Raw genomic sequence first — 25507 nt, 5'->3', positions numbered from 1 at the left:
CTCTTCTCTTTATTTTATACCCCAACTCCACATCCATCAGCAAATCATATTGATTTTACCTTCAAAATATGTTCGGAATCCTACCATCTCTAACCCCCTTCACTACTACCACTCAAATGTAAACCTTGTCTCCCACTGAGGTTATGGCAGTTAGCCTCCTAACTGGACTCTGCTTCTACCTTTATTTTTAATTTGTTCTGAACAGATCAGAGTGATCCTATTGAAACATAAGTCCAGTCATGCCACTCCCCTGCCCAAAAGTGCTTAAAATGGCACATAAGTCCCTGCATGGTCTTGTTCCCTAATGCCCTGACATCTTTTACTACTTATCTCCCTTTCTCACCACATGGGCTACCTTGCTTCCTCAAACACTGCCTGGCATGCTCACCTCAGGGCCTTTGCACTTAACATTCTTCCCCTAGATAACCAGCTCCCTCAGTTCTCTCTAGTCTCTAATTAAATTTACCCCATTAGAGAGGCCTACCCTGACTACACTGTATGAAATGCAACTCCTCCCTGCCCGCCCCACACATTATCTAGCTCCTATGCCTGCTTTGTCTTTCTCTTTATTCTTATTACCTGATGACCTACTATAATTTACTTTTTTGTCCGACAACCCCCTCTTTTATCCCCCCACTGGAATGTAAGTTTCCTCAGGTCAGAGATTTTGCTTTGTTAACTTTTGTATTTCCAATGCCAGAAAATAGGATCTACTCTAATAGACACTCATTGTAATTATATGTTGCATGAGTTAATAAAAGCATCTTTTGTATAGGGACTAGTTAAATAATAAAATATGATACATATATACAGTGAGATACTATACAGTTGACAAAAGAAATGAGATATAACTAACAGTGAAAGATCTCTAGATATATATTAATAAAAACAGCGAGTTGTAGAATGAGTTTTGTCCTTTAAATGCTATGTATATTACATAATTTTACATGTTTTAACTTACAACCTTCAATTTTTTAAAATTATAAGCATATAATTTTCTAATTGTAAAAATATTACAAGTATATGGCCACAAAAAATTGAAGTATTGAAGAGTAAATTCTTTCTCTGCACCCTTCAGAGAGATAACCACTGTTAAGTTGCCATTTTAACTTCAAATAATATATCTCTGATTTAATCAATTTTAACCAAGATCTGTTTGTTCCTTATTGTAAGAAATGAATTTAACATACTCATATCACCCAGCTTCCTTCTTCATCTTTGAATTTTTTAGTTATTGTTACAAGTATATGATATTTAGTTTTTTATTTTAACTATAATGGGATCTCTTCTGCTTTTTAAATTATTCTAAAATTTGAAAACACTTAAGGAGCATTTAGAATATTATGATTGTTTCGATATTAGGCATTGTAAAACCAAATGATGTTATTGGGTTTACCGAGAAGAAAACAGTTCTGGTCATTTAATTAGTTTTGACTGAATGAGACAATTCTAGTTGTCGAGGTACTGGATTTTTTTTTTTTTTTTAATGCCAGGTCTATTATTTCCTTGAAAGCTATATCTTTGAACATTATACCAAATGTTCTCAAAAGCTTGCTTTTTAAAATATAGATGTAGTTTGCTTTTTTTTATGCTGAAGTACTTTAAAGTGCATTTCAGAAATCTTTACCACCTATCTCTTAGGTATCTTAACAAGCATTTTCTAAAGTATATTAACATTTTTCCAGATTGCCCAATTAACATTATCACACTTACCTTTTATTAGCGTCTATTCTTATGTAAAAGAGAACTTTCTTCATAATCTGGGCCTGTTAGGCTACACTGACATATAGTTCTGCCAGACATATAACCTACCAGAAAGATAGGTTAAATGCTTAGTTCTTTCCTTGTAATTACCAATTTTAATTTTTAAATAAAAGTTTAATTTTTAAAATAAGGAGTAATAGCCATATCAGATGGTGACAAATAGCTTTCTCTTCTTCGATTATCATTATGGCCTCATGGGTTTTCATGGATTTGTATCAGTAAATATAATCCCTCTTTCTCCATTGAATTATCTGGGCACTCTTGTCAAAAATCAGATGACTGTAAACGGAAAGGGTTTGTTTTTGGACTCTCAGTTCTACTCCATTGATCTATATGCCTATTATTTCAGTACCATACTGTCTTTATTACTATAGCTTTGTAGTAATTAAGTTTCAAAATCAGGAAGTGCGATTCCTCCAACTTTATTCTTTTCCAAGATTGTTTTTCTGTGGGATCCCTTGTATTTCCATATGCATTTTAGAAACAGCTTTTTAATTGCTGCAAACAAACCAGCTGGGATTTATAGCAATTATGCTGAATCTATAGATCAATTTGGGGAGTCTTGCCCTTTTAAAAATATTGTCTTCCAATCTATGAACATGAGATACCATTTCATTTATTTAGGTCTCTTTTAATATTTTTCAATAACATTTACAGTCTTTAGTGTACAGATATTGTCCTTTTGTTAGCATTATTTCTAAGTATTTATTCTTTTTGATGCTCTTGCAAATAGAAGTTTATTTTTATTTTCAGATTGCTCATTGCTAGAATATACAATTGATTTTTCTGTATTGATCTTGTACCCTACAATCTGGTTGAACTTGTGTTTTAGTTCTAAAAGTTTTTTAGTAAAACTTTCTGTATACAAAATCATGTTATCTGGGCCTAGAGATAATATTACTTTTTCTTTTCCAGCCTGGATGCGTTTTATTTTATTTTCTTGCCTAATTGCCCTGGCTAGAACCTTTAGTACAGTGTTGAATAGAAGTGGTTCAAGTGGACATCCTTGTCTTGTTTCTGCTCTTAATGGGGAAAGCCTGTAATCTATGAAGGTATTATGTTTGCTTTTCAGAATGTTTTTCAGAGATGGCCTTTTTGGGGTTGAGAAAGTTCCCCTCTATTCTGAGTTTGTTGAGTGTTTTCATTATGTAAGAATGTTGGGTCCTTTTTCTACATCTGTCAAGATGATCATGCGGTATCTTACTGTTCTTGATGTCTAGCCACTGTTGATATTTTTTCTCCATTAATGCTGCGTGTCATATGGTAGGCCTTTTCACTCTTAAAACTTATCTTTTTACCTCAGAGAAATTTTAGTTTACTGTTTTTTGATTATTTTTTTTCCCTTTGTTCTTTTCCTCTGGAAAGCCTATTAGTTTTGGAATCTCAGCAACTATTGATTTTTCTATTCTTTCATGTTCTTTTTTACTGACTATTTTATCCAGTATTTCCTAATTATGTCTGTGATGGGTTGTATTGTATTGTTATGTGCAGTGTTGTTTTTAGAAGGGCTTTGGGGAGTATAGTGACAATATATTTCTGAATAGTTGAATCATATTAAATCTTAAACCTTATAAATTTAAAAATGCCTTAGAATATCCAATCAGTTGCATGTAAAATTCACAGCATGTGATAATATTGGAAATAACCTGGATTTTTGGACCATTGTGTGTTCAGGGATAACGTTTGTGGATTCAGGAGACTACAGTAGTCCCCCTTACCTGCAGGGTGTATGTCCCAGGAGCACTAGTTGATGCTCGAAACTGCAGGTAGTGCCAATACTCTTCTTTCCTGTACATACTTTTTCACTTAAAGGAGGCATTTTATGGCTTCTCTTTGGCATATCCGAATCAGGAGCATCACTATTAGTGCTCTCTGGGGCCATTGTTAGGTAAAATAAGGGTTACTTGAACACAAGCACTGGGATACCACGACAGGACAGTCGAGATGGCTACTGTGTGACTAAAGGGTGTGTGGTGCATACAGCGTGGAGTGATTTACAACCTGAGCAGGACAGAGCTAGACGGCGCAAGGTTTCATGACGTTATTCAGAACAGTGCACAATTTCAAACCTATAGATTGTTTATTTCTGGAGTTTTCCATTTAATATTTTCAGACCATGGTTGACCACAGGTAACTGAAACCCTTGATGAGGGCCTACTGTATTCCGGGTAGTGGTTCACAGTTCACAGCCCTTTCTGCCTGGAGTCACTAGCATCCCCTGTGCAGTGGATGCTTCACCAGTCTTTTCCAACATGAGCATATTGAAATATAAATGAAAAAGGCCTGTTACTACAGGAATAACTTTTAATTTTCTCTAATTTACATATTTAAAAATTCACTTATAAGCATTTAACACCTTATTTACAGAAACATGGTCCAAGCCACCACGTCTAGCCCTTGCTTCTCCTTTGAATTGTTTTACAGTCATCTTGGCTACATGGCCCTGACTACTTCTGACTTTCCGAAAGAGTTTGTTTTATAGAGAGTTAATCATTTACATTCATACAAATGTTTCTGGAGGAAGATGCAAAACTTTCTTGTGATTGGTGATATACCTTTATTACAGGCTCAACAAAACAGTCCCTCTTCTACAGGATCTGGTAACACAGAGCATTCCTGCAGCTCCCAGAAACAGATCTCCATCCAGCACAGACAGACCCAGGTAAGTCGGTGATGAATAAATGGAGGAGGAAACGATCTGCTGAGGAATAAATGCTAATCACATATAAAACCCGAGTCTTCTTGTATGAAGCCGATGAAGGTGGTCGAAAGTTACAAACTTCCAGTTATAAAATAAGTCATGGGGATGTAATGTACAGCAGGGTGACTATTGTTAATGATACTGTGTTAATAATAAGCATCTTCTCTTGGTCTTCCCTTTATTTTTGTCAGTTTACCTCGTTATTTTGTATTATTATATCCAGAACTTGCATTATGAGTAATTAAAGTCTTTTGGAATGTTTCTTTTCCTTTCTGGCATGTGGTAGCATGGTGTTGTGGAAAGAGCACCCATTTGGAGACTTCTAGGCCTTTGTTTAAATTCTGGCTCTGCAACTTACACGTTATCTTTTTGGGGCCTCAGTTTTCTTACGTACAAATCACCTGTAAAATATAGTTGATTCTGATTACCTGAAACAGTGTATACAAAATGCTTATTAAGACAGTACTCACAATAGGCTTCAATGAATGTTAATTCACTACTTTATGAAAGGAGTTAATTTACTCCTTATTTAGCAAGACCTAGCTAAACTTCTTTAACATGTGGCACACCAACATAATTTTTTCCTTAAACAGTCTTCAGAAACTCTTTTTAATCTAGGGAATGTTGTGAACATTCAAAGGTAATATCTGAAAAGGATAGTGGATGTACTCTCCATTTTGTGATTTTGAACTAGCCAAATAGTATACTGGGTTTTCTCTTGGCACTGTGCTGCTTTCAGGACAGGATGCTTGACAGTCTAGGAGAATTTCTTAAATCTCAAGAGCTATACAGTCCTCAGGACCAGATTTTAATTTTATTTGAATTACCAGCCTGTGGACAGTTGAACAGACTTAAGATAGTTGAGCTTTCAGATAACTTCATCTCGCCCCATCTGAGTGTTCTTTGTTTCCACTAGGTGGCACATTTGTTCTTTAGAGATTTGGGTCATGTCTCTGAAGTCCTTTTCTATCCAAAGTTAGTTTCTAGAGTTGTATGTTTCTGTATTGTTCAGTGCATAGTAGTTTGAGAATTCATATATTTGATTCCAGCATTAACACACTTTCGAAGTGCAGATATAGCAGAATATAAGGCTTAAAGAATGGGATGAGGAAGGCATTTAAATTTCTTGAGCCATTTGATTCTAGGCTATTTGTGTTAGCAGGTGTATTTTTTTAATTTCAGAAAAGTAATGAGAAACATGACGACATGTAATATTTTGAGATTAATCCGAAATTTACATTCTCTTTGTCTCTATAGTCTGACCTCACAATAGAAAAAATATCTGCACTAGAAAACAGTAAGAATTCTGACTTAGAGAAGAAGGAGGGAAGAATAGATGATTTGTTAAGAGTAAGTATTAAAATATGGTAAGAGATTTTATAACAAGCACTGATTAATGTTACATGTATTTAGATGATATGTATATCATAGAGATAATTACTATAGCCAGATAACAAAGTTAAATAATAAACACTTGGACATTTTCCTTTAATCTGAGGGAATCTGAGTAGCAACCAGGGTTAAACCTAGATTCTAAGCACTTTCAGTTGGAAATCTTACATTGTAAGATTTAAATATTTAAATATATACTAGAGATAATAGATATATGGAATATTATGTTTCATGTGTAACTGTGGGAATAAGTATAAAATGTTTTTCCATTCCAGAGGAGTTATTTTACTGTTCTTGAATTTTAAAAACTATTTCATTGCTCTGGTTTTGTATTTTACATCTTTTATAACTTATTTATCAGAAGTTTTTTATGCTTACAAGAGAAACTTTAAAAATAGCTAATCTATTTTTAAATTTAAAAGATACCACTAGGCAATTTACCAAAATTCCAATAATCTGGAATTTAAAAGATACCACTAGGCAATATACCATTATAAAAATAGCTAATCTGGAATTTAAAAGATACCACTAGGCAGTATACCAAACATTTTTTTAAATGTTTTTTTAAAAATGCAATTTGGCATAATGACTGACTCGTTTTTAAAATTAAAAAAATTTTTTTATAGTTATAAAAACAATACATGCTCAGTATAAAAGATTTAGAGAATACTGAAAAATATGGCACCTGTAATTACATTAACAGATAAAACATATGGTACATTTTCTTAGTAAATTTTTTGAGCCATTTGTACCATATATATAGATATCATATATATTTGTACCACACACACACACACACACACACACACACACACACACACATAAATAGTGCTGATTTATAAATAAAATTGGATAACATTTTGCTCTTCTCCAGTGATTTAGAAGGGGTAGGTTCGATCCTTACTTATACTGATGTGGTGGTTTTTAAACCGTCTCCCTGGGCCCTGAAGGTTCTACAGAGGAACCGCTAGGGCTCCAGAGACACAGCTGGGTGGGGGTCTGCAAACCTGGCTTTTCAGTTTTTCTTATTAGGTAAGACTTTGTTTGAATAAAGTGTTCTGTTTAATAATAAAGATAATAAAAGTCACTATTTGTGATTGTCTCCCCTCCAAAAAAATTTACCTTCATTTCTATAATTATCAAAATATAATATGAAATAGTGTATTTGACTCCCTCCTATGTAAAACCTGGAATATAGCACATATCTAAGCTATAAGCCTGATCTTTATAGGTAAAATCTGATCTTTTAAAGACTTATTTATTATTTAAAATGTTTTATGTAAGAATAATTCTTAGAACTTGGCTTTTATATTTAAAAGGATTTGCATTGTACTGAATTTATAAACTTGTGATTTGTGAAATTCATAGTTGATCTGTTTTCTTCCAACCAAATGCCTAGACTTTGATTTTTCCACCCCAGTGATACTTTACTTTTCCCTTTTTATCTTTATTTCATTTTCCTTTAATAACTTTTTCGGTTTTCATTTCACTTTTTGTTCTTTTTCTTGAATATATTATGCTAATCTGGAAAGTCAGTGAAACTTTCAAAGCATTAGTGATCTCAAGGTACTTGTGACTAAAATATGAGAACTACACAAAAGGAATAATTCTTATATTTACAGGAAATTTTGTGACCAAATTTATAATAATTAGTTACACATGTTTGTTAAACTGGTTTCAGAGCTCATTGGCAATTTTTTTTTTAATCATAGTTTTTGTCTTCTTTCATCTCTTGATGACTGGAATACATTATAAGTAATTGTTTTTCAAGAAGGCTGTAACAGTGTTAAATTTTCTGTGCCCTTGTAGAGCTGAGAATTCTTTCTCTTTCCTTCCCATGTAGTAGAGAACTGTGTATAAAATTTTTGTGTCATAACCTGTTGGCCTTTTCCTCCTAACACACACGCCCCTTTTTAATTTCTCTAATTTTTAATGTTTCAGAGAAGGCCATGACCAAAGTAACAAACATGGTAATCTGTTTTCCATGATAACTATAGGTTCCTCCCTTCCGCCCCACTCCCACCCCCCAACTTTATTCTTGTATTTCAGGAAATTTTGCCAGGGCACATCTATATATGGATCTTTATGGTTTTTCTGGAAATGTGTGGTTATACCTAATTTCTGCCCTTTTTTCATTCATTTTTTTTTTTTTTGGCCTCTTTCTTGGTTTCTAGCTCGGACCTTGATCTCTAGCCTTTATTTTTATCGTTTTATGTCTCATTTAATATGATTACCCATATCTTCTGAATCTCATTAAACATTTTGCCTTTTATATATTTTTTATGTACTGCAGCTCATGTGAATTTTGATTCTGTTATTTACATTTTTAATTTACCCACTTTTTTCCCTTATCTAATTCACTTTCTTATTCCATCCTGTATATTCTTTATGGTTTTTGGCTTTTATTTCATAGATACCATGTCCTTTTACGTTTTATGAAATATGATAAGTGGTAGTCTAAAATGTTCTTGATTTCTGTAGGGAGATAATTTTTATAGTTCACAAACATTTTGACGTTCCTTTTCCTTTTTCAGAAATATTCTCCCTTGGGTCTGTTTTGTTTGTTTGTTTGTTTGTTTCTTTTTCTCCATCTTCAAATGAACAGAGCCATGTTTAGACTTAGTAGTACTTCCCATCCGTCTTTCATCGTTAGCATATATACTTGCTTGGGGTTGCTCTTATTCCCGTTCGTGTTCACTTGGGTGCTGGTTGCATTGCCAAGATTTATAATTAGATATATTTGGGTTTAAAAACCTCCTAGCCCAATTCTGGTACTGGCAGGTTTTTGTCCAGAGTGCTCTGCTGGACTGAAAAAGGACCATGGGTTCACCTTGTTCTTTTATCACCTGACTCTTAAGATTGAGAAGATAGAGTATATGAACAGGTTGAATCCTAACTTTTTTTAAATCAAAAGTACTCCTTTTGGTTTAAAAAAAATAGCCTGCTTCATTTTCCACAAAGCAGTATGCTCCCTTTTTTCACCACTACCCCGCTTCTAATCCCTTGTTTTCTGAAGGTTATAGTCTTTGTTTGAATGTAGAGCAGTACCAAAAGAACCTATATGCCAAAAAGGAAGACCCAGAAGGACAGCCGCCATTTTTTTCAAGTTGGTTAGAACTTGCGTTTCTGACCTGGAGGGACAGGGAAATGACCACTGGTCTTTCCGTCTCCTTGCAAGCAAACCTGGATTGTTCATTGAGTTTTGCTGTTTTAGTGAGATGTCGGGTAAGGCTGCATCAGGAGCTGCTAGCCAGGTGCTATTTTAAACCTGAATACAAAGTAGTATTAGAAACCATAAAAATTTAAGAGTTCTTAACATTTTAAATAAACCTCCAGAGATTCATTGATTCCATACATTTGATTACAGATTTCAAGGGAATGCTTACTGTCCAAAAGTAGATTGAATTTCACATAAACATTACATAATCTTTGGCTTGTAGGTTCTTTAATATGAAGTAGTCACATTTACCCAAATGTACTTGCGCTTTGCCTTTGATAATGTGGTCCATAGAACTCTGTAAGAAGAACTAATATGAAGAAATTATACTACGAGGAGAGCAGAAATTTGGAGATGGAAGCTGTTGTACTCTGGTCACTTTAAAAATTAAGCTGAAAAGTCTCAGCAATTGAGTATGCTGTGATATCTTCCATTTGTGCTTTTTACTTGTTTCAGAAACACTTATTTCATTTGATTGGGAAATACCAGATTTTTTTTTCATAATTCAAGCAAGTTATTATAAAGTAGCATTTATTTGCCAAAAGAGAGTAGAGATCTTTTATTTAACACAAAAATAAATTCAGAATTGCGAGTCAAAATTGGCCTTGGGTTAGTGGTTCTTTCCTTCTCTGTTATTGTAGGAGGCTTGACTTTTTCAAAGTATTTAGCCTATCCTTCTGGCCACAGCTAAATTAACTGTGTATTTACATTCTGGTATTCTTGAACCAGGACCTTGTATTCAACTTGTTTGTTATTCTGTCTTATGTGGGCATGCATGGGTGTGTCTGGCTTCTCTGGTAAGAAACATGTACATTCATGTCTCTTTTTCTTTGGAAACAAGAATAGAAAAACAAAGAACAATTGCACGTAACTATATGTGGTTTTTTAAAAAATTCTGTAATTTTTTCAGAAAGTGCGTAATCACCCTTGTATGTGTTTTAAACACCTCATTCATTGCAGAGTTTTCTTTTATTTTATAACAATTGAGGCATATGTGATGTATTAGATTTAGCTGTAACTAGATTTTAGGAAGAGTAAAATATCATTAGAAAAACAAGCTCACTTCTAGTAACAGACTTCATCTTTAATAAATAGATGATGTTTATTAAGAGAGAATAAAGTACCTCCTTTTAAAGACAGTTACTGTTCTTTGACTCTTAATTTTGCTGTTGATTTAACCTCATAAATGATTCGCAGACACTGTAGAAACTGCTTTTGTATTAATCTGTCTTCCTTGGAGCTAATTAAAATTTTGTTTCCCATTGAAGGCCAACTGTGATTTGAGACGGCAGATTGATGAACAGCAAAAGATGCTAGAGAAATACAAAGAACGATTAAATCGATGTGTGACAATGAGCAAGAAACTCCTTATAGAAAAGGTGAGTGATGAATGGGGGCCTGAACTCTGTATCCCAAGATGCTTAGTGTGTGTCATTGTTGTGGTCCCTTATCTTACCTGACGTGAGAATATTTCAAAGTAGGGCTTTTTAGAAGATTTATGGTTTGGCAATTAGAATTCTTTCTTGCGTGGACAACTGGACCAAGCATCCAGAGTAATAATTTGCGACATTCTTTCTGGCTATGCATTGTTTTGAGTGTGATGTTGATTGGACAAAGACAGCTAGTCTTAGTTGAATTTATTTGGGGTGTTTCTCCCCAAAATTCTTATTTTTATCCTATCAATTGAAGTGTGTATTCTATTACTATTATAAACATTTAACAGTAGTTACATTTCCATTTCAGAGATGGTATTTGGAGTAATTTATGTATATAATGTGATAAATAAGTGCTTTGTGCTACAAAATAATTAAGTTGGTATATATGTACTTGAATATGATTAATTGGCTGATGTCTCTTTTATAGTAATTGATTAGTTGCACTTGCTTTTAGTAATTATTAGTAACTTTCTTAAAAGTTTTTTTTTTTTTTTACTAATGCATCTCCAGTACTTATTTATCTCATATTGAAAGCTTTAAGATGGCAGTACTTTTTAATAAAATTATTACAAGCTAGAGATTTGAAACAGACTGTGGTTACTTGCGCTGAAATCTTTGCAATCTTGTTAAAATGGTAAGAAACGCTGATAAAAGCGAAGTAGATTATTTTACTGATGTCAAAAATACTGAGGGACATTTTGCCTCATCTTTTAATTCATTAATTTTATAGAAAGAAAACTACTTTATTTTCCATTTTTATGACAGGAATAACAAGGCAGATGTTAATACAGAGAATTTATTGCAAGTGTTAGGATACTTCCTAAAGTCAATGTAGATTTAGCCTGTTGTACTAAACTTTGAACAGTGTAGTATAACAAATAAACATAGCTTTGTATCTGAGTTCTCATAGGAAAATGAAATTATTTTCTATTTGTCCTTTCCCGTAAGTCAAAACAAGAGAAGATGGCATGTAGAGATAAGAGCATGCAAGACCGCTTGAGATTGGGCCACTTTACCACTGTGCGACATGGGGCCTCTTTTACGGAACAGTGGACAGATGGTTATGCTTTCCAGAACCTTATCAAGTAAGTTCATTGTGATAATTTGATTGAGAATTGAAAAATTGGTTTGGAATTTTTTAAGTTTTCTGAAATCGTAGTCATTAATAATTCTAATAGCGGTAGTCATCTTTTCATTCAGTTTTAGTCACCACACATGTAGAGAATGAGGTGAGGTCCCGGGAAAAAAATGACACAAACCATCAGAGGAATAAAAAATTAGTTCTACATTAAAGTTTAAAAGAATCAGAATTTCTAAAGCTAAGGAAGAAAGATCTAGGAATTTTCTTGATATTTTTTAAATTGTGTAATGGATTTTATGAGAGTGGCTAAGTATTTACTCTGGGTCCACAAAAAAAATGAAATAGGCAAGGACTCGTTAGGTATCAAACAAAATGAAACTCTAGAAGAACCTTATAGAACATGTCGCTGAGCCTCTTTAAGGAGGCAGTGTTCATTATTTATTTTGGTTTGTCAGCTCATTTCTGTCTGACACTGGGGGGTGGCATTGTGAATTTGATCATGGAGATCATTTCCATCCAAGACCGGGGTGGGAGGCATTGTGTTTTTAATCATGGGCTCTCAAACTTTAAATCTGCTGAGATCATCATGAGGGTTCCGTAGACTACTTTTCCTACCTTTTTTTTTCCTTGCTGAAAGAACTTAGTGAGCATTAATTGGAGTCTATGGGACTAGTTTTAAATAGTAATGAAACAAAAATAACATTTATTCCTGAAAGAAAAGTTCAGATGTTGATGTAAAGTAATAATACTTTATTAAAACTAACCTTTGGATTACACGTTAGTAGTCATTGTTTTGTATGTGATACTTTAACCTCCAACTTGGTTTAGGTGTATTTTTGCCTCACAAATGTACCTTGAGAATGCACATTTTGGTGTGATGGGAGGCTGTTGAGTCAAATATACTGTACACTGGAAGAAAACAAAGCCTTTTGACTTAGGTCAGTGCCAGAGGCTCAGCGGCATCCACTCTGAGCTGTAAACATGAGTGGTGATAGAAGTTCTTTCAAGCCATGTTTTGGAGAGTGAGGCATATCTCTAATGATAATTAAAAGAGTTTTTCAGACAAGCAGAAAACTCATGAATTAAAATTTCCATTCTGTTGTTAAATTGATATCTAATCAGTAACCCAGGTCATAGCAAAGCCAAGGGAATTGTATTAGATGAATAGTTAGTTGTTTGCAGTACTCAGATTAGGTTAACCTTGCTCAGCGTGTTGCCCTTGTAGATATGGCAGCATAAATTGTCTTATGGGCATCTATCCTGGAGTACTTATTTTTCTGGTTGCCGTCCTTCCTAGAAAGATATACTGAATCTGGAAAAGGTCCAGAGACACAACTACAGTGTTCAGGAAAGAGGATAGATTGGATTTCATTTGAGAATAGGTTTTAAAAAGTAGATTCTGTCATTCTACAAAAATGAAGATTGGATTAAGAAAAGGAGTTGGCAGGGGAGCACTTTAGAGAAAGAAAGGGGAGTTAGCATCTGACTGTCAGCTCTGATAGGCGATTTAGATTTTAGTCTGTTAAAAGGTTAATCCCAGATCTTGGTATATTTTTATATGCCAAGTCTATAAAACTTAATATCTGTTAAGTGGTGGGATACATGAGAGAGAGTGGTTTTCTTATATTGATACTTTTATTGATTACTAATTTATAAACTTGTTTATTATAGAAAACTGGACATTCTACTAGGAAATATTCTAATGGTAATGGTATTAGATGTCTAAAGAGTTCTTACATGTATTAACTCATCTAATGTACCATTCCTTAAGGAATTTTTACTAGTTGCAAGGCTTCATCGTGCTTTCTCTGAATGTACTTGTTTTTCAAAAACTTAGTTTAGATTTTACCATATCAGTGAGTGAGAGACTTGGAGTAGTAATGGTTCACTTAGACTAGAGTAAATGAAAATCTTTTTTACTTTGTTTAGTATCCTTCAAATTTGTATCTTTCTAGATATAATTTGAGGAAACTTTAATCCAAATAAATAAAAAGACACTTAGAACCTTTTGTACTTTTTTTAAGTAAATACAGTTTTTTACTTTAATAAGTTCATATCAGAGAGTTGTTTCAACTGTTAAAAAGAAATTGGAAAATTCTTTCTTTTTAGTCAGAAAATAAGGTCATAGTAGAAATTTGATATTGTTTCTTCCTGCCCACTTTTCTACTCTGAAAATAATCATAACTAGTGCCGTAAAGCTCACACTCATTCCAAAAAAATCTTTCTTTCACCAAATATTTGGCTCTTCCAATCTTAAATTAAAATCAAAAGTCTACTTGATTTAAAGGGGCTTATTTTTTTTCTGAAGTCTCAGATATACAGGTGACAAAAGATACCTGTTTATTCTGTAGCTATGTTAAAATTTTTTTGACCTTTTCCCTCTTTGCAACATCTTTTATATCTAGGCAACAGGAAAGGATAAATTCACAGAGGGAAGAGATAGAAAGACAACGGAAAATGTTAGCAAAGCGGAAACCTCCTGCCATGGGACAGGCCCCTCCGGCAACCAATGAGCAGAAACAGCGGAAAAGCAAGACCAATGGAGCGGAAAATGAAACGTATGTTCTTTATTGGTGTGAGCTTTGAGAAACCACTCCCTCCTTCGAAACACAAATGTCCTATTGAATGCCACTGGGAAAAAATGATAAATTATAGAGATTTCTAGAGCTTAAGCTTTCTTCTTACATTGATGGATTTGCTCAACTCACGTAAAAGCCGTATACAATTAATTCATTTTCTTAGTCCTGGTCTTACCTGGGGACTTTTGAATGAGGGAGACGTAATGTTGCTCAGCTTGATGTCATGATCTTTGGCCACTCTTATAATAAACATGATGGCATTGTGGTTGGTATTCAAATGATATAATTGCTTATGGTATGTTGTCATCATCTTCTGGGGATTACCTGGCTGCTGCCTCAGACTGAAGAATGCTCTTTACTGGTCTAAAGGACACTTAGTTAACAGCCACAAACTTAGGAGTAAGCTAAGAAAAAATAGGTATAAAATAAGGAAAAGGACATTTTCCCAATAAACCAAATCTTGACATGACATCATTTTTTCCTGTTCTGGGGTACCCAAGGAAAACACCAATATCTTAAATTGCAGTGTAGTCATCTTTTTCACTGCCCATCAACAATTATTACATAGCTGCCATGAATTAGCAGGGTTAGAATATCCTAAGCACAGATGCCTTCCTTTTCTACCCTCACCCCGTGTCAGAGTTCCCTTTTTGATCATTGAATTCTTGACCACTAAGAGAGTCTTCCACTGTGACAGGAGTTCACAAGCTTTCCTATAATGGGCCAGATAGTAAATAAATACTTTAGGCTTAGGAAGCTAGAGGGTAGGATCTCTGTTGCACCTACTCTATTGTTGTAGCCTGAAAGCAGCCACAGACAATACGTAAATGAATGGGTATGGCTGTGTTCTGATAAAACTTTATTTACAAAAACAGACTGTGGGCTGAACGACACTGCTGTAGTTTGCCAACTAGATAGGAACTGCCAATCTAGAATTGGCATGGGAAATGAAACCTATATATTACACCTATTTAAAATATTTCTTATGCATACCCTGAATACATTTAAACCACCACCTGTCTTTAAGAGGCTTTCAAATTAAAAAGGAAAAAAAAAGAGCTCTACAGATAATAGTGTAGGCAGTCTCTAAAGAATTGATGGTAACCCTGAAATTGGTTTCTGCATTGGATATTTGAAATTAAAAAAAATATTTTTAATAGAAACAGTTATTGGTATTATAATCAGTATATCTATAGTGGCTACATTGGTTTTTCGAGGGAAAAAGAAATTTTGTAAAGCTGTCAGTATGGGATTCTTTAATTTAAAATAAGTTTCAGGTCTAAAGATAGTCACAGATAAAAAATAATAATATCATATAATTTATTGACTCATGTCTCTTGCCTTTTATGTCTTCATATCAGTTCACAAAAACATTAACCCATAATCCACTTCAAGTATAATAATACTTGTATTACAAACATTGTTAAAAGTCCATTACATTTTAAATGTATCTTTCTTCACTCCAGTGAGAGATAACTTAACACTAGTCCTCACTCAATACATACCTGATGTATTTGGGAGCTTTTTCCTTGACATACATTTAGTAAGTCTGTATTAAATGCTTATTAGATGCTCAGCTCTGTTCTGGGCACTGGGGATATAGAGTTAAAGGAGACAGCCCTAGTTAGGAGCTCACAGTTTACATAGGGGAAATTAATAAATGGATAAATTAATAATTAACGTTAAGTATGGTGATAAAAGTATGCACAGTGAATAAGCTTGGGAAAAGTCTTCACTCTTATAGCCTGAATATTTTAAAACTAGATTCTAAGTAAAAAACATTTTCTTTCAAAAAATTCAAATCAGAGTCCAGATTGAGAGGTTCTCCAGGCAAATGTACATATTAATCTGATCTTGTCGTCTTTCCTGGCACCTGTATTTATTTAGTGAAAAGACTTTTCCTCCAGTATTACTTGAAAATTATTCAATGCCAGTGCATAAAACCATTGGCTTAGGAGTAAGGAGTAATAAAGAAGGCAGGTTGTTTCCTTGCCATAGAACAATAATTAGAATTTAGCCTAGGCTAGTAGTATGTCAGTAAGGAGTTGCCATCTGGAGTGTTGTGTAAAATCCAAACTGGAAGGCATTTAGTCCACTTTTTAATTAGAGTATCAGTGACTTGGCTCATTCCTCTGGCTGGAAGCCAGAGATAGATAGTCTTCTCGAGTCTTGGAGTAAGTCACATTATTCTTTCCCGGTATTGAACCTCTATCAGGCAGAGAGAATGCTTAGCTTTGATGTTTTTTCGTTTCTCCCTTTTTTACTGGTGTGATACAAAATAATGCATATAAGTATTTCTGCAACTTTGAAGAGATAGGTGTAATGGCCCTAGTGGGTATATATTTCTTCTTGTTATTACTCTTTTTTTAATTTTCTTTTAGTCAGACCTCAAAGGTTCTATTTTGTAGCTCTTCCTGGTTGATAGGATAGCTGTTTCTTCTTTCTTCTGCCATTTAGAATATGTCTAAACAGGGACATCTAAAACTTTTAAATATGTGCATATGCTCCTAGAATGTGAAGAGGGTGAAGATGAAGGAGTATTTTACTTGCTCATTCTTGAGATAGTGTGCGATTGGGGTTGGTGGAATACGGATCGAGTGATTTCCCATCCAGTCAACCGTTTGAGAATTTGTGTTTAAATAGCATTTTACAACTTATAAATTATAAATTGTTTTCACACTCTCATTTAATAGTCACAAAAGCTTTGTTAGAGAGGTATTATGACTTGCCGGATTTTTAGGAAACTTAAAGTTGTTTGGTCAAGGTCACGTGGCCCAAGTTGCACTTTGAACCCTAGTCTTCAAACGCCAAATCCCGGACTCCTTCCATTATGTTGTTCTTTGTTATTGTACTGTCAGGGTCTAAGAGTTATCAGAAATAATCAAATCCATTGTCTTGTTTTGTTCTTTAAAAAAATTTAGACATAATAATTTTTAGCTGCCTCTCCCAATGGATTTTTATATGAATAATGTTTGGGACAAAACTTTTCATAAATAATGTAAAAATATAGCTCATTTTTTTTTTTCCATTTTTTTATAAATTAGACTTCTGGGTTTGAAGTCCCTTCACATTACATCTGATAAGTCACAGAAATTTTCTCATGTTAAAAGACTGCAAGATAATCTGTCATTTAGTCATTTTAACTAAGAGACTGAATATACCATACAGCATTATTTGAGAATTTCTCTTTAGATAGGTGCACTATGATTTCAAAGAAATTCTGGAAATTTCTACTATTATTTTCCAGGTTAACATTAGCAGAATACCATGAACAAGAAGAAATATTCAAACTCAGATTAGGTCATCTAAAAAAGGTAAGTATGATCAGAAATGCAATTTTTAGTTTACATTTAGTGTGGAAGCAAGTTGATTATTTGGACGAATGTAATAGTTTCATAGACTTGCAGAAATCTTTGAGTTGTTACTCTGTCATATCTTGTATTCTAATGGTGGAAGTCATGTCTTTCAATTTTCAAATCAACTCCAGCCCGGGGAGAGTACTTTTCCTACAAGGGTACCAGTAGATATTTCTGTACACCTCAAAAGACTTCACAAGTGGTTATCCTTATAGTAAAAATTAAATATACAATAGGAGTAGATAGTTCCAAAATGATGTTAAAACTCTTATGATGTTTTAAATCACATAGCAGCTTCTTATCTCTTGCCCAAACCATATTGTAACACAAAGGCACCTATGTAGAATTTATTATTGATGATGTTCACAAAAGCATCTTAGATGTAGACCTCTCATCTCTAATTCAGCAACTCATACATTTTTGGTGGATGCTGCTTGTCATAATGAAGGTCAATAAGCATTTAATAAATTGCTATTGGTGTGTATTTTCTTTTTTTCCCATTAGGTGGTTCTCATATCTTGTTAAATCAGTGGAACTTAAGGCACCAAGTATAATCCATACTTACAGAACAGGACCAGATAGAGAACCTGAATTTTGTTTTTTGTTGTTTTTTTTTTTTTTAAATGGTTGCATGCTTATGTGTATATATATACAGAACATTTCTGGAAACTTAACAGTGGTTACATCTGGGGGAGTAGGCTTGGGGAAGCGGGAGCAGGGAGGCAGAGAACTCTTACTTTTCCTACCATACTACTCTATATGGTTTGAATTTTACTTATTATTTGTTATAGGCTTGGTTTTTATGATTAAAATTCTTTAAAAGACTTTTTTTTTTAAAAAATGCAAAACATCTTCCTTTAACTTTTCACGAGAGAACAGTCTGCTCTTGTTTTTGAAATGAGATTTTGGAAAGGTAAAGTTTCTTGTGTTCTGAGCTATTTCTTTCCTTTTCACTTTAGGAGGAAGCAGAGATCCAGGCAGAGCTGGAAAGGCTAGAAAGGGTTAGAAATCTACATATCAGGGAACTAAAAAGGATACATAATGAAGATAATTCACAGTAAGCAATTTGGGAGTATGTTGGGTTGGAGATTGCTGAGCACTCTCTGACATGAGTTGAATGATCTAAATGATGTTTTTGTTTAATATAAATTGGGTGCATTGATTTCATGGTGTATTTAGTTCTATTAACAGGATATAATACAGTTTTATAAACAAAGTTATGATTTGCTGTAGTTTAAATACATTAGATTTTTTTTATGGTGACATTGGTTAACTAAATCCAATAAGTTTCATCTGTACACTTTTAACAGTAAGGCATATAGGTATTTACACTGTGCGTTCACAGTGTAATGGTGGGAGCATGTGGCTCTTGAATGGTTTGGAAGAACCAAGTAGCACAGTTTGAAAATCCCCGACCTAGTGTAGTCTACACCCCTCACTTTATAGCAGGGCAGAAAGGGAGGAAGGCCAACAAAGGTCACAGGTCTAATTGTGGTTGCATTGAGACTGGCACCTATGTCTCATGACTCTACAGCTAATGCTGTTCATTGTAATTATGCTGTCTTTTTGAATTACATAACTTACTTTATGTTCAGAATTAGATATATTGATCAGCGGCAGTTATAATCGTGTATAACATGTTAGATATTCTGGAAATTTTATAAATATGGAAGATTGTGTAGTCTTTGACCTCAGGATGTTATATATTCCCTCTTTCCACAGATTTAAAGATCATCCAACGCTAAATGACAGATATTTGTTGTTACATCTTTTGGGTAGAGGAGGTTTCAGTGAAGTTTACAAGGTAAGTATGAAGAACTGGGTACAAAAACTGAGGGTTAAATTATTAGTCGTTACCAACTTAGAGAACATTTAGAATAATGGTAACTCTGGGTTGATTTCTATTAGTTGAAATTCAGAAACTTTAAGAACCTTGGAAACTTTAACTATCTTTGGGGGAACTGCTTTTAGTAAACTTCAGTAACTATGCAGGATACAACATTTTACCAAGTTTTCAAATTTGAAAAATAAATAATTATAGATTTTTAAAAACAGGAAGGAAAACACCACTAATTTCTGGGTAGCAGAATAAAAATTATGGTGATTTTTATTCTGTTTCTATACTTTCTGTCTCTTCTGCATTTGTTAGCGTGTGTTACTTTTATTCTCATAAAAATTTTTTTAACAATAAAAATGTTAGTTAATTCTTATTCAAAATCCTGCTTTTTAAAAACAGTCTCATCTTCTAAGTCAGAGTGTTTAGTAGCGCTGGCATTTTGAAAGTTTGCCCTTGCTTAGAGTGCTTTAGTTTGGCCAGGAAACTATAGACCACTGTGCCTCCAGTTGCTTTTTCAAAATGAGGAATTCAGCCAGTTTTAAATATAGCTACAGATCCATAATGTGTTCACCAGCCACAGCATCCTTAAATTTCTCTAGATGTTTCTGGCACCTGGCTTTTAAATGTAGAATTTGTTTTTTTAAGTGGTCTTTAGTGTGTAACCCTGATAATTCTCTTTTCTAAGGTGTAGCCTTCACTGTTATGATTTATATTATGCCCATCTGGATTTATATGTGGGAAACCTTTTGTGTAAAATAGTTTTTATTTAAAATAAAAACAGTAAAAACTAGATCTACTGGTTTTCCTTTTTTAATGTTAATTTTTTATTGTGATATATGTATACATAAAATTTATTTTAATTAACCACTTTAAAATGTGCAATTCAGTAGCATTAAGTACATTCACAGTATTGGGCAACTGTCATCACTCTCCATTTCCAGAACTATAATATTGTCTTTAGTGTACTGCTGGGTTTGATTTTCTAGTATTGTATTCATATTTTTTATCTGCATCCGTAAGTGGGACTGGCCCATAGTTGTCTTCAGTGGTCTAGCTGTCATAGTTGTCCTAGAATGAGTTGTGAATATTCTCTCAGTTGATATCCTCAAAAACCCAGTCGCTGCTCCTGTGATCTAGCACTACACAGCTGACGTGGGTCTTGCCAACAGTGGTGGTGTTTGGGGAAAGCATGTCCCTTTCTTTGGACAGTGGCTGGAGAAGTGACTTCGTGTGACTAACTTCAGACATTGTTGGGATCAAAACTGCTTTTTTACCCAGCATATATGAGTGGGACTAAAGGCAGAGCTGTTTTTCAGTTCTTGTTTCTGTTTACTTTAACAAACACAATATAATAAATGACAAGGTTATTTTCTAAACAAACACAACAAAGAGGTATATCCTCAGGGTTTATTTCTCAAGAAGGCAGATGATCTATGTTCCCAGCATTTCAAAAGTGGCAGGACTTACTGTTACAGCATGTCAAGTCCCAGTGTCAGCTGAGGGACAAAAGACAACCTAAGGGAGAAGAGTCCCATATAGGGTAGATGATGTCCAGAAAGAGAATTATTTGGAAGTGACTGTAATGGCATGCATGGGCTGTCTTTATGTTTGTGGTATATGCTTGGTTTTATTTTCTAACCCCCTTGGTGCCAGTTTGTCTGGAGACTTCTAAATTGTCTGATCACAGATTTCAAGAAGATGGTTGCTACTCTGAAGCAAGTATGCGATGCGTTGTCTTCCACTGCTGTTTTTATTTAATAATGCATTTTGGACTTTCGAGTATGTTTATCTGTTAAATAGAGGCTTCAAGTCAGTTGCCTGTAATTCTCGGTAATACATTCAGAATATAATTTATTCCTTTTCTTCATAGGCATTTGATCTAACAGAACAAAGATATGTAGCTGTGAAAATACACCAGTTAAATAAAAACTGGAGAGATGAGAAAAAGGAGAATTACCACAAGTAAGTGATACTAGCGGGTCTCATTTTTCAAAATTTAGTAATAATAGCTGAAGTTTGAGCACTGTGTTAAGAGCTTTACATGCATTGTTGTTATTTCATTTACTCCTCATAACTGTCTTAGAAGAGTGAATAAATTTTCCATTTTACTGATGAGGAAACTGATACTTAGAGAATTTGAATAATAGTTACAAAATGGCTACATTTATATTTAAATCTAGACTTCCCTTAATCCAAAACCCATGCTCTTAACCTCCCCTTCCATTGTGTGTATAAAATTAGTTACAATAAACAAAGCCTGAGAAACCATTGTTGCTTGTGTGTGGAACTCACAAAAGAGTCCTTTAGGGGTCTAAGGACCCTCGGGAGCTTCGGGTAGAGCTTTTTTCGCTGCTCCATTATTTCATTCTGGAGGAGACCAGCCTGCCTCGGTGCTACTCGTTCAACTTGTTCAGCTCCCTCAGCACAGTTTGCCCATCTCCAAGTTCTTGGTCTTCAGTGTCCCTCTTACTGTGCTTGTCTCTCCGCAACGCCACTGGTGGTGGCCCTCATCCGTACTTATGGGGAGGGGTGACTTCTTTAGAATGAATAGTTGTTAGCTATGCAGGTATGAATTTCATTAATTCACTAATGCCAGGTTTTGCTTTTTTCTCTCCAAGCCTCACAACATTGGGGTTCATGGCCCATTTGCTTTGGAGGCCACACAGAATCACTTTGCTGTTAGAGTCCCCGCTGGGTTTAATAGTGTTTCCTTGTTACAGATACAGGTACTGAATTAGACATGTCCTACCCCTGAAAGGAGACAGCCCCTCTTGATGTAAACAACCCTCCTCCTTTCTCTTAAAGCAGTTTTGGTTTTTTTCTTATAAATAGCACTTTGGAGGGGAAAAAAGCAGTGGACTTTGAAGTAGCCTTTTAGTTGGCTTCCAAATCCCAGGGGGGAAATAAAACATTTCTGCATCATCAACTAGCCCTTGGTGCTGGACCAAGGCAGCCCTTGCATTGTACCTGTTGTTCATCAGGGACCCAGGAACTCATCCCGTTCCATGCAGACTGGCAGTAGCTCTCAGCCCGGGAGAAGAGAAGGTTCCTGTGGCATTAAGAGAAACAGGGCTTTAGCAGAGGTAGGAAAAGGGATTACATGCAGTTTATGCATCTGCATGTGTGTCTTATGTGACAGGCAGCTGTAGTCCAGATGCCTCTGAGGAGCAGTTACATTATTATAAGTACATTCCAGTCACTTGACGTGCAGGGACGAATGATAGGCCTCAGCAAATGCCAGAAACACTTCAGAGAAGGAAACCACATGTTGTCCTGGCCAGTTATAAATGAGAAACGTTCCCATTATTTTGAGACACAGTGGCTCAGGGTATTGGAACAGCCCATGCTTCTCTTTAAAGACGCCCTTCAGCTGTCCTTGGAGCCCGTTGCCTATCTTACATGTACACTGACCACACTGACCAGTTGACTTTAGGAGGGATCAGCCTTGGTCAGCCAAGACTATTTTCTTAAGAAGATAGTTCCTGTTGCAGGATCTATACATATTTTGCCTGGTCTCAGTGTCCAGCTGTTGGGCTGGCCTTATAGAGATCTCTGGCATTAATACTGTAGTAACTGCAGGTGGGTGTTCTGCTCACCCCAGCATTTTGAAAGAGTGAGGGATCGAAGCCAGGCCCACCTACCCACTTGACACACGGGCAGGTCCTGGAGGGAATGAATTGGGCATCTTCCTCGCATTTCTCCACCAGACAGTGGCGGGGCCTGCCTTGAGTTTCTGAGCTCTTTCCTGGCCCAGCTCGGGCTCGCAGTGTTTCCTCGTCAGAGCTGGGAATCAGGGTGCCTGGGCACCTCTGCGAAGCTTCTGGACAGTGGCCATTTCCCTATGGACACTGGGGAAGGAGTGTGCACAGTTATTGTGACTTCTGTTCATCCTTCAGGGAAAATTTTTAAGCACTTCCACCTTTTTTTGAAAGATTTTGCTTGCTAAGTGATATGAAATCATTCTGATGAATTTCAGGCTGCAGATAATAGTGAATTAGCAAAACGTCATTAACTCATGAACTCCTTCAAAGTTAAATGAAGTTTATATCAAGCACATAACAAATTTTTGAGAGTGCTTTAAAAATTCAGTATTAAGCTGAAAAGTAGTCTACTTTAGTGTGTGGTAACATTATAAAATATGAAAATGCTACTCTAACCCCTCAAACTTTTGATTGCTTTTCCTTTCGTGGGGGTAACTTTCTAATCCTGTCCGGAATCAAGATATTTACTTTTGTAAAAAAGAAGGAAAAAGTCAAAGACGATAAAAGTTTTTGTTTAAGTTCTATTCTGTACCTCCTTCCTTCTTATTCTTCCCCCTACAAGCAAAAAGTAAACTGACTGTTTAACCTTATTAAAACTTTTAATAGGTATTACTAGATTTCTTTAACTCCCCAAAATAACATATTAAAAACTCTACAACAGGAAAAATTACATATAAAGCTTTCTGTAGAAATAATTGCATTTGAATTAATATACTCTTATATAATTTTTTTCTAATTTTCTAGGATAAAGTCATTTTATCCTAGAAAGTGTAAATATATATACACTTTTAAGAGAGTAAAAGACTAACTTTAGGATAAGTCTCTTCCAGTGTCTTATTAAAGTTTCTGTATTTATATTGCATTAATCCCTTGGATGCTAAATTGAAAGTTGAACATGTGAAGGATATGGGGGAGCCACACGGCCTTGCCTGATGAAATGAGAAGTGGACTTAGAACCTGCTGTGAGGTTGAGGGAATGCTTTCAGTGACACACAGCAAATTCCCTTAGTTGGCGTGGAGTTCAGATGACACTTCCTTTGATTCTTAATTTTTGCCTCCTTTAGCTTCCTCTGTACCTTGACAGAGAAATTAGTCTCTACTCTGAAATACACAAAAGCAAAAGTTAAAAATTTCAGGGAACTATAGATTTATAGCATGCTAGGGTAAAAAAAATGACTTTTGAACAGTTATCTATTTAGTTCATAGGTTTCTAAACCTCTTTTTAAACAGCATCATCTTTATTTTACCAAATGAAATATTACATGGATTCTTGATACATGAAAAAGGACAGTGTGGAACTCCTTTGGAGGAATCGGGGGTTGGGCCAAAGCTCCATTTGCTCAGCGTCTCCACAGGGGCTCTGGAGGTGTGGATCACCAGTGAGAGCCCCCTTCAAAACTGCCAGTCCAGTGTGGTGGTGTCACAGTGAAGCCCGGTGAGCTGGTGTCACAAAGACCAGACGCCAAGTCAGGTTTCTTGATCCCACTGTAGCATGTATTCTAACACTGCCTTGTCTAAGTGCTGGCAGAACGACCTAAAGATGATGAAACAAAGCATCAGAAGAAGCAAAAACTGCCAGAAGTGGCATCTTGAAAAATAAGCCTAGTCAAACAAAGTTTCCATTGGGGAAAAAATATATTTAATTACTTTTAGATTCCCATTCCTCCTTTCCCCTGCCTTTCATTGTGTCCTCACCTTTGTTAGTTGAGTACTTTCTGAGTATTTTTGACATTACAGAATACACTAATTTCTGAAAACATCACTTTCTTTAGTTTTATTTTACCATACTATGGAAAATTTTCTTTTCTGACTCTTGCCTTATAACTAAATGCCCCAAACTAAATGGTGCTAGGTTACTTAAAATATAATAATTTCCTGTTGCTCTCTTTGTAAATAAGAACTAAATACTTGAAAAATTATTGGTAATTGTATAAATATGTTCTATTATTTTTTTTAAAACTCAATATATGAATATATCGGATTATGTAGTACATTTTTGTTCCTAATCTTATTAAATGTTCTTAAATTGGAGAAGTGTTTTAAAAAGAGATATAATACTTTTAAATTCTTGTTCTGAGAAAACTAGGGTTTCCAGCATTTCAAATTTTCTATCAGTTTCACATTTTTTTAGAACTAAAGCCGATAGCCCTTTAAATCCATTTCATAAGGAGTAGGATTCAAAAACAAATACAAATTACAAAATGCCTTATATAACCAATAATCTTTTATCCAAGGAGTTTATATGCTAATTGATCCCCTTGGTGTAACCCCAGGATGTAAACATTTTAGATTTGGAGTATTAGCTTTAGAAGAGAGGAAAAAAACACTGTGTAATTTTTAAAGCTCCAATATTTGCATGTAAATACAAAGTGGTGATATTGTC

The 25507-nt window shown here is 34.8% G+C and overlaps 1 protein-coding gene across 6 annotated transcripts in view; it reads left to right on the top strand.

Moving 5' to 3' along the window:
- Positions 1-25507, top strand: part of TLK2 (tousled like kinase 2) — an 87652-nt gene that overhangs the window by 49234 nt on the left and 12911 nt on the right. For all 6 annotated transcript variants that reach the window (XM_039859919.1, XM_039859921.1, XM_039859920.1 and 3 more), the window contains 9 exons: positions 4331-4426; positions 5723-5815; positions 10343-10453; positions 11459-11595; positions 13997-14149; positions 17418-17484; positions 18486-18583; positions 19249-19330; positions 21234-21325. In XM_039859919.1, the coding sequence (XP_039715853.1) occupies positions 4331-4426; positions 5723-5815; positions 10343-10453; positions 11459-11595; positions 13997-14149; positions 17418-17484; positions 18486-18583; positions 19249-19330; positions 21234-21325 (929 nt within the window). The remainder of the gene's footprint in view (positions 1-4330; positions 4427-5722; positions 5816-10342; positions 10454-11458; positions 11596-13996; positions 14150-17417; positions 17485-18485; positions 18584-19248; positions 19331-21233; positions 21326-25507) is intronic.

This window comes from Pteropus medius, unplaced genomic scaffold (genome assembly GCF_902729225.1).
Source record: "Pteropus medius unplaced genomic scaffold, Ma_sr-lr_union100, whole genome shotgun sequence".
Classification (NCBI taxonomy): Eukaryota; Metazoa; Chordata; class Mammalia; order Chiroptera; family Pteropodidae; genus Pteropus; species Pteropus medius.
This window is presented reverse-complemented; position numbering and strand designations above follow the sequence as displayed.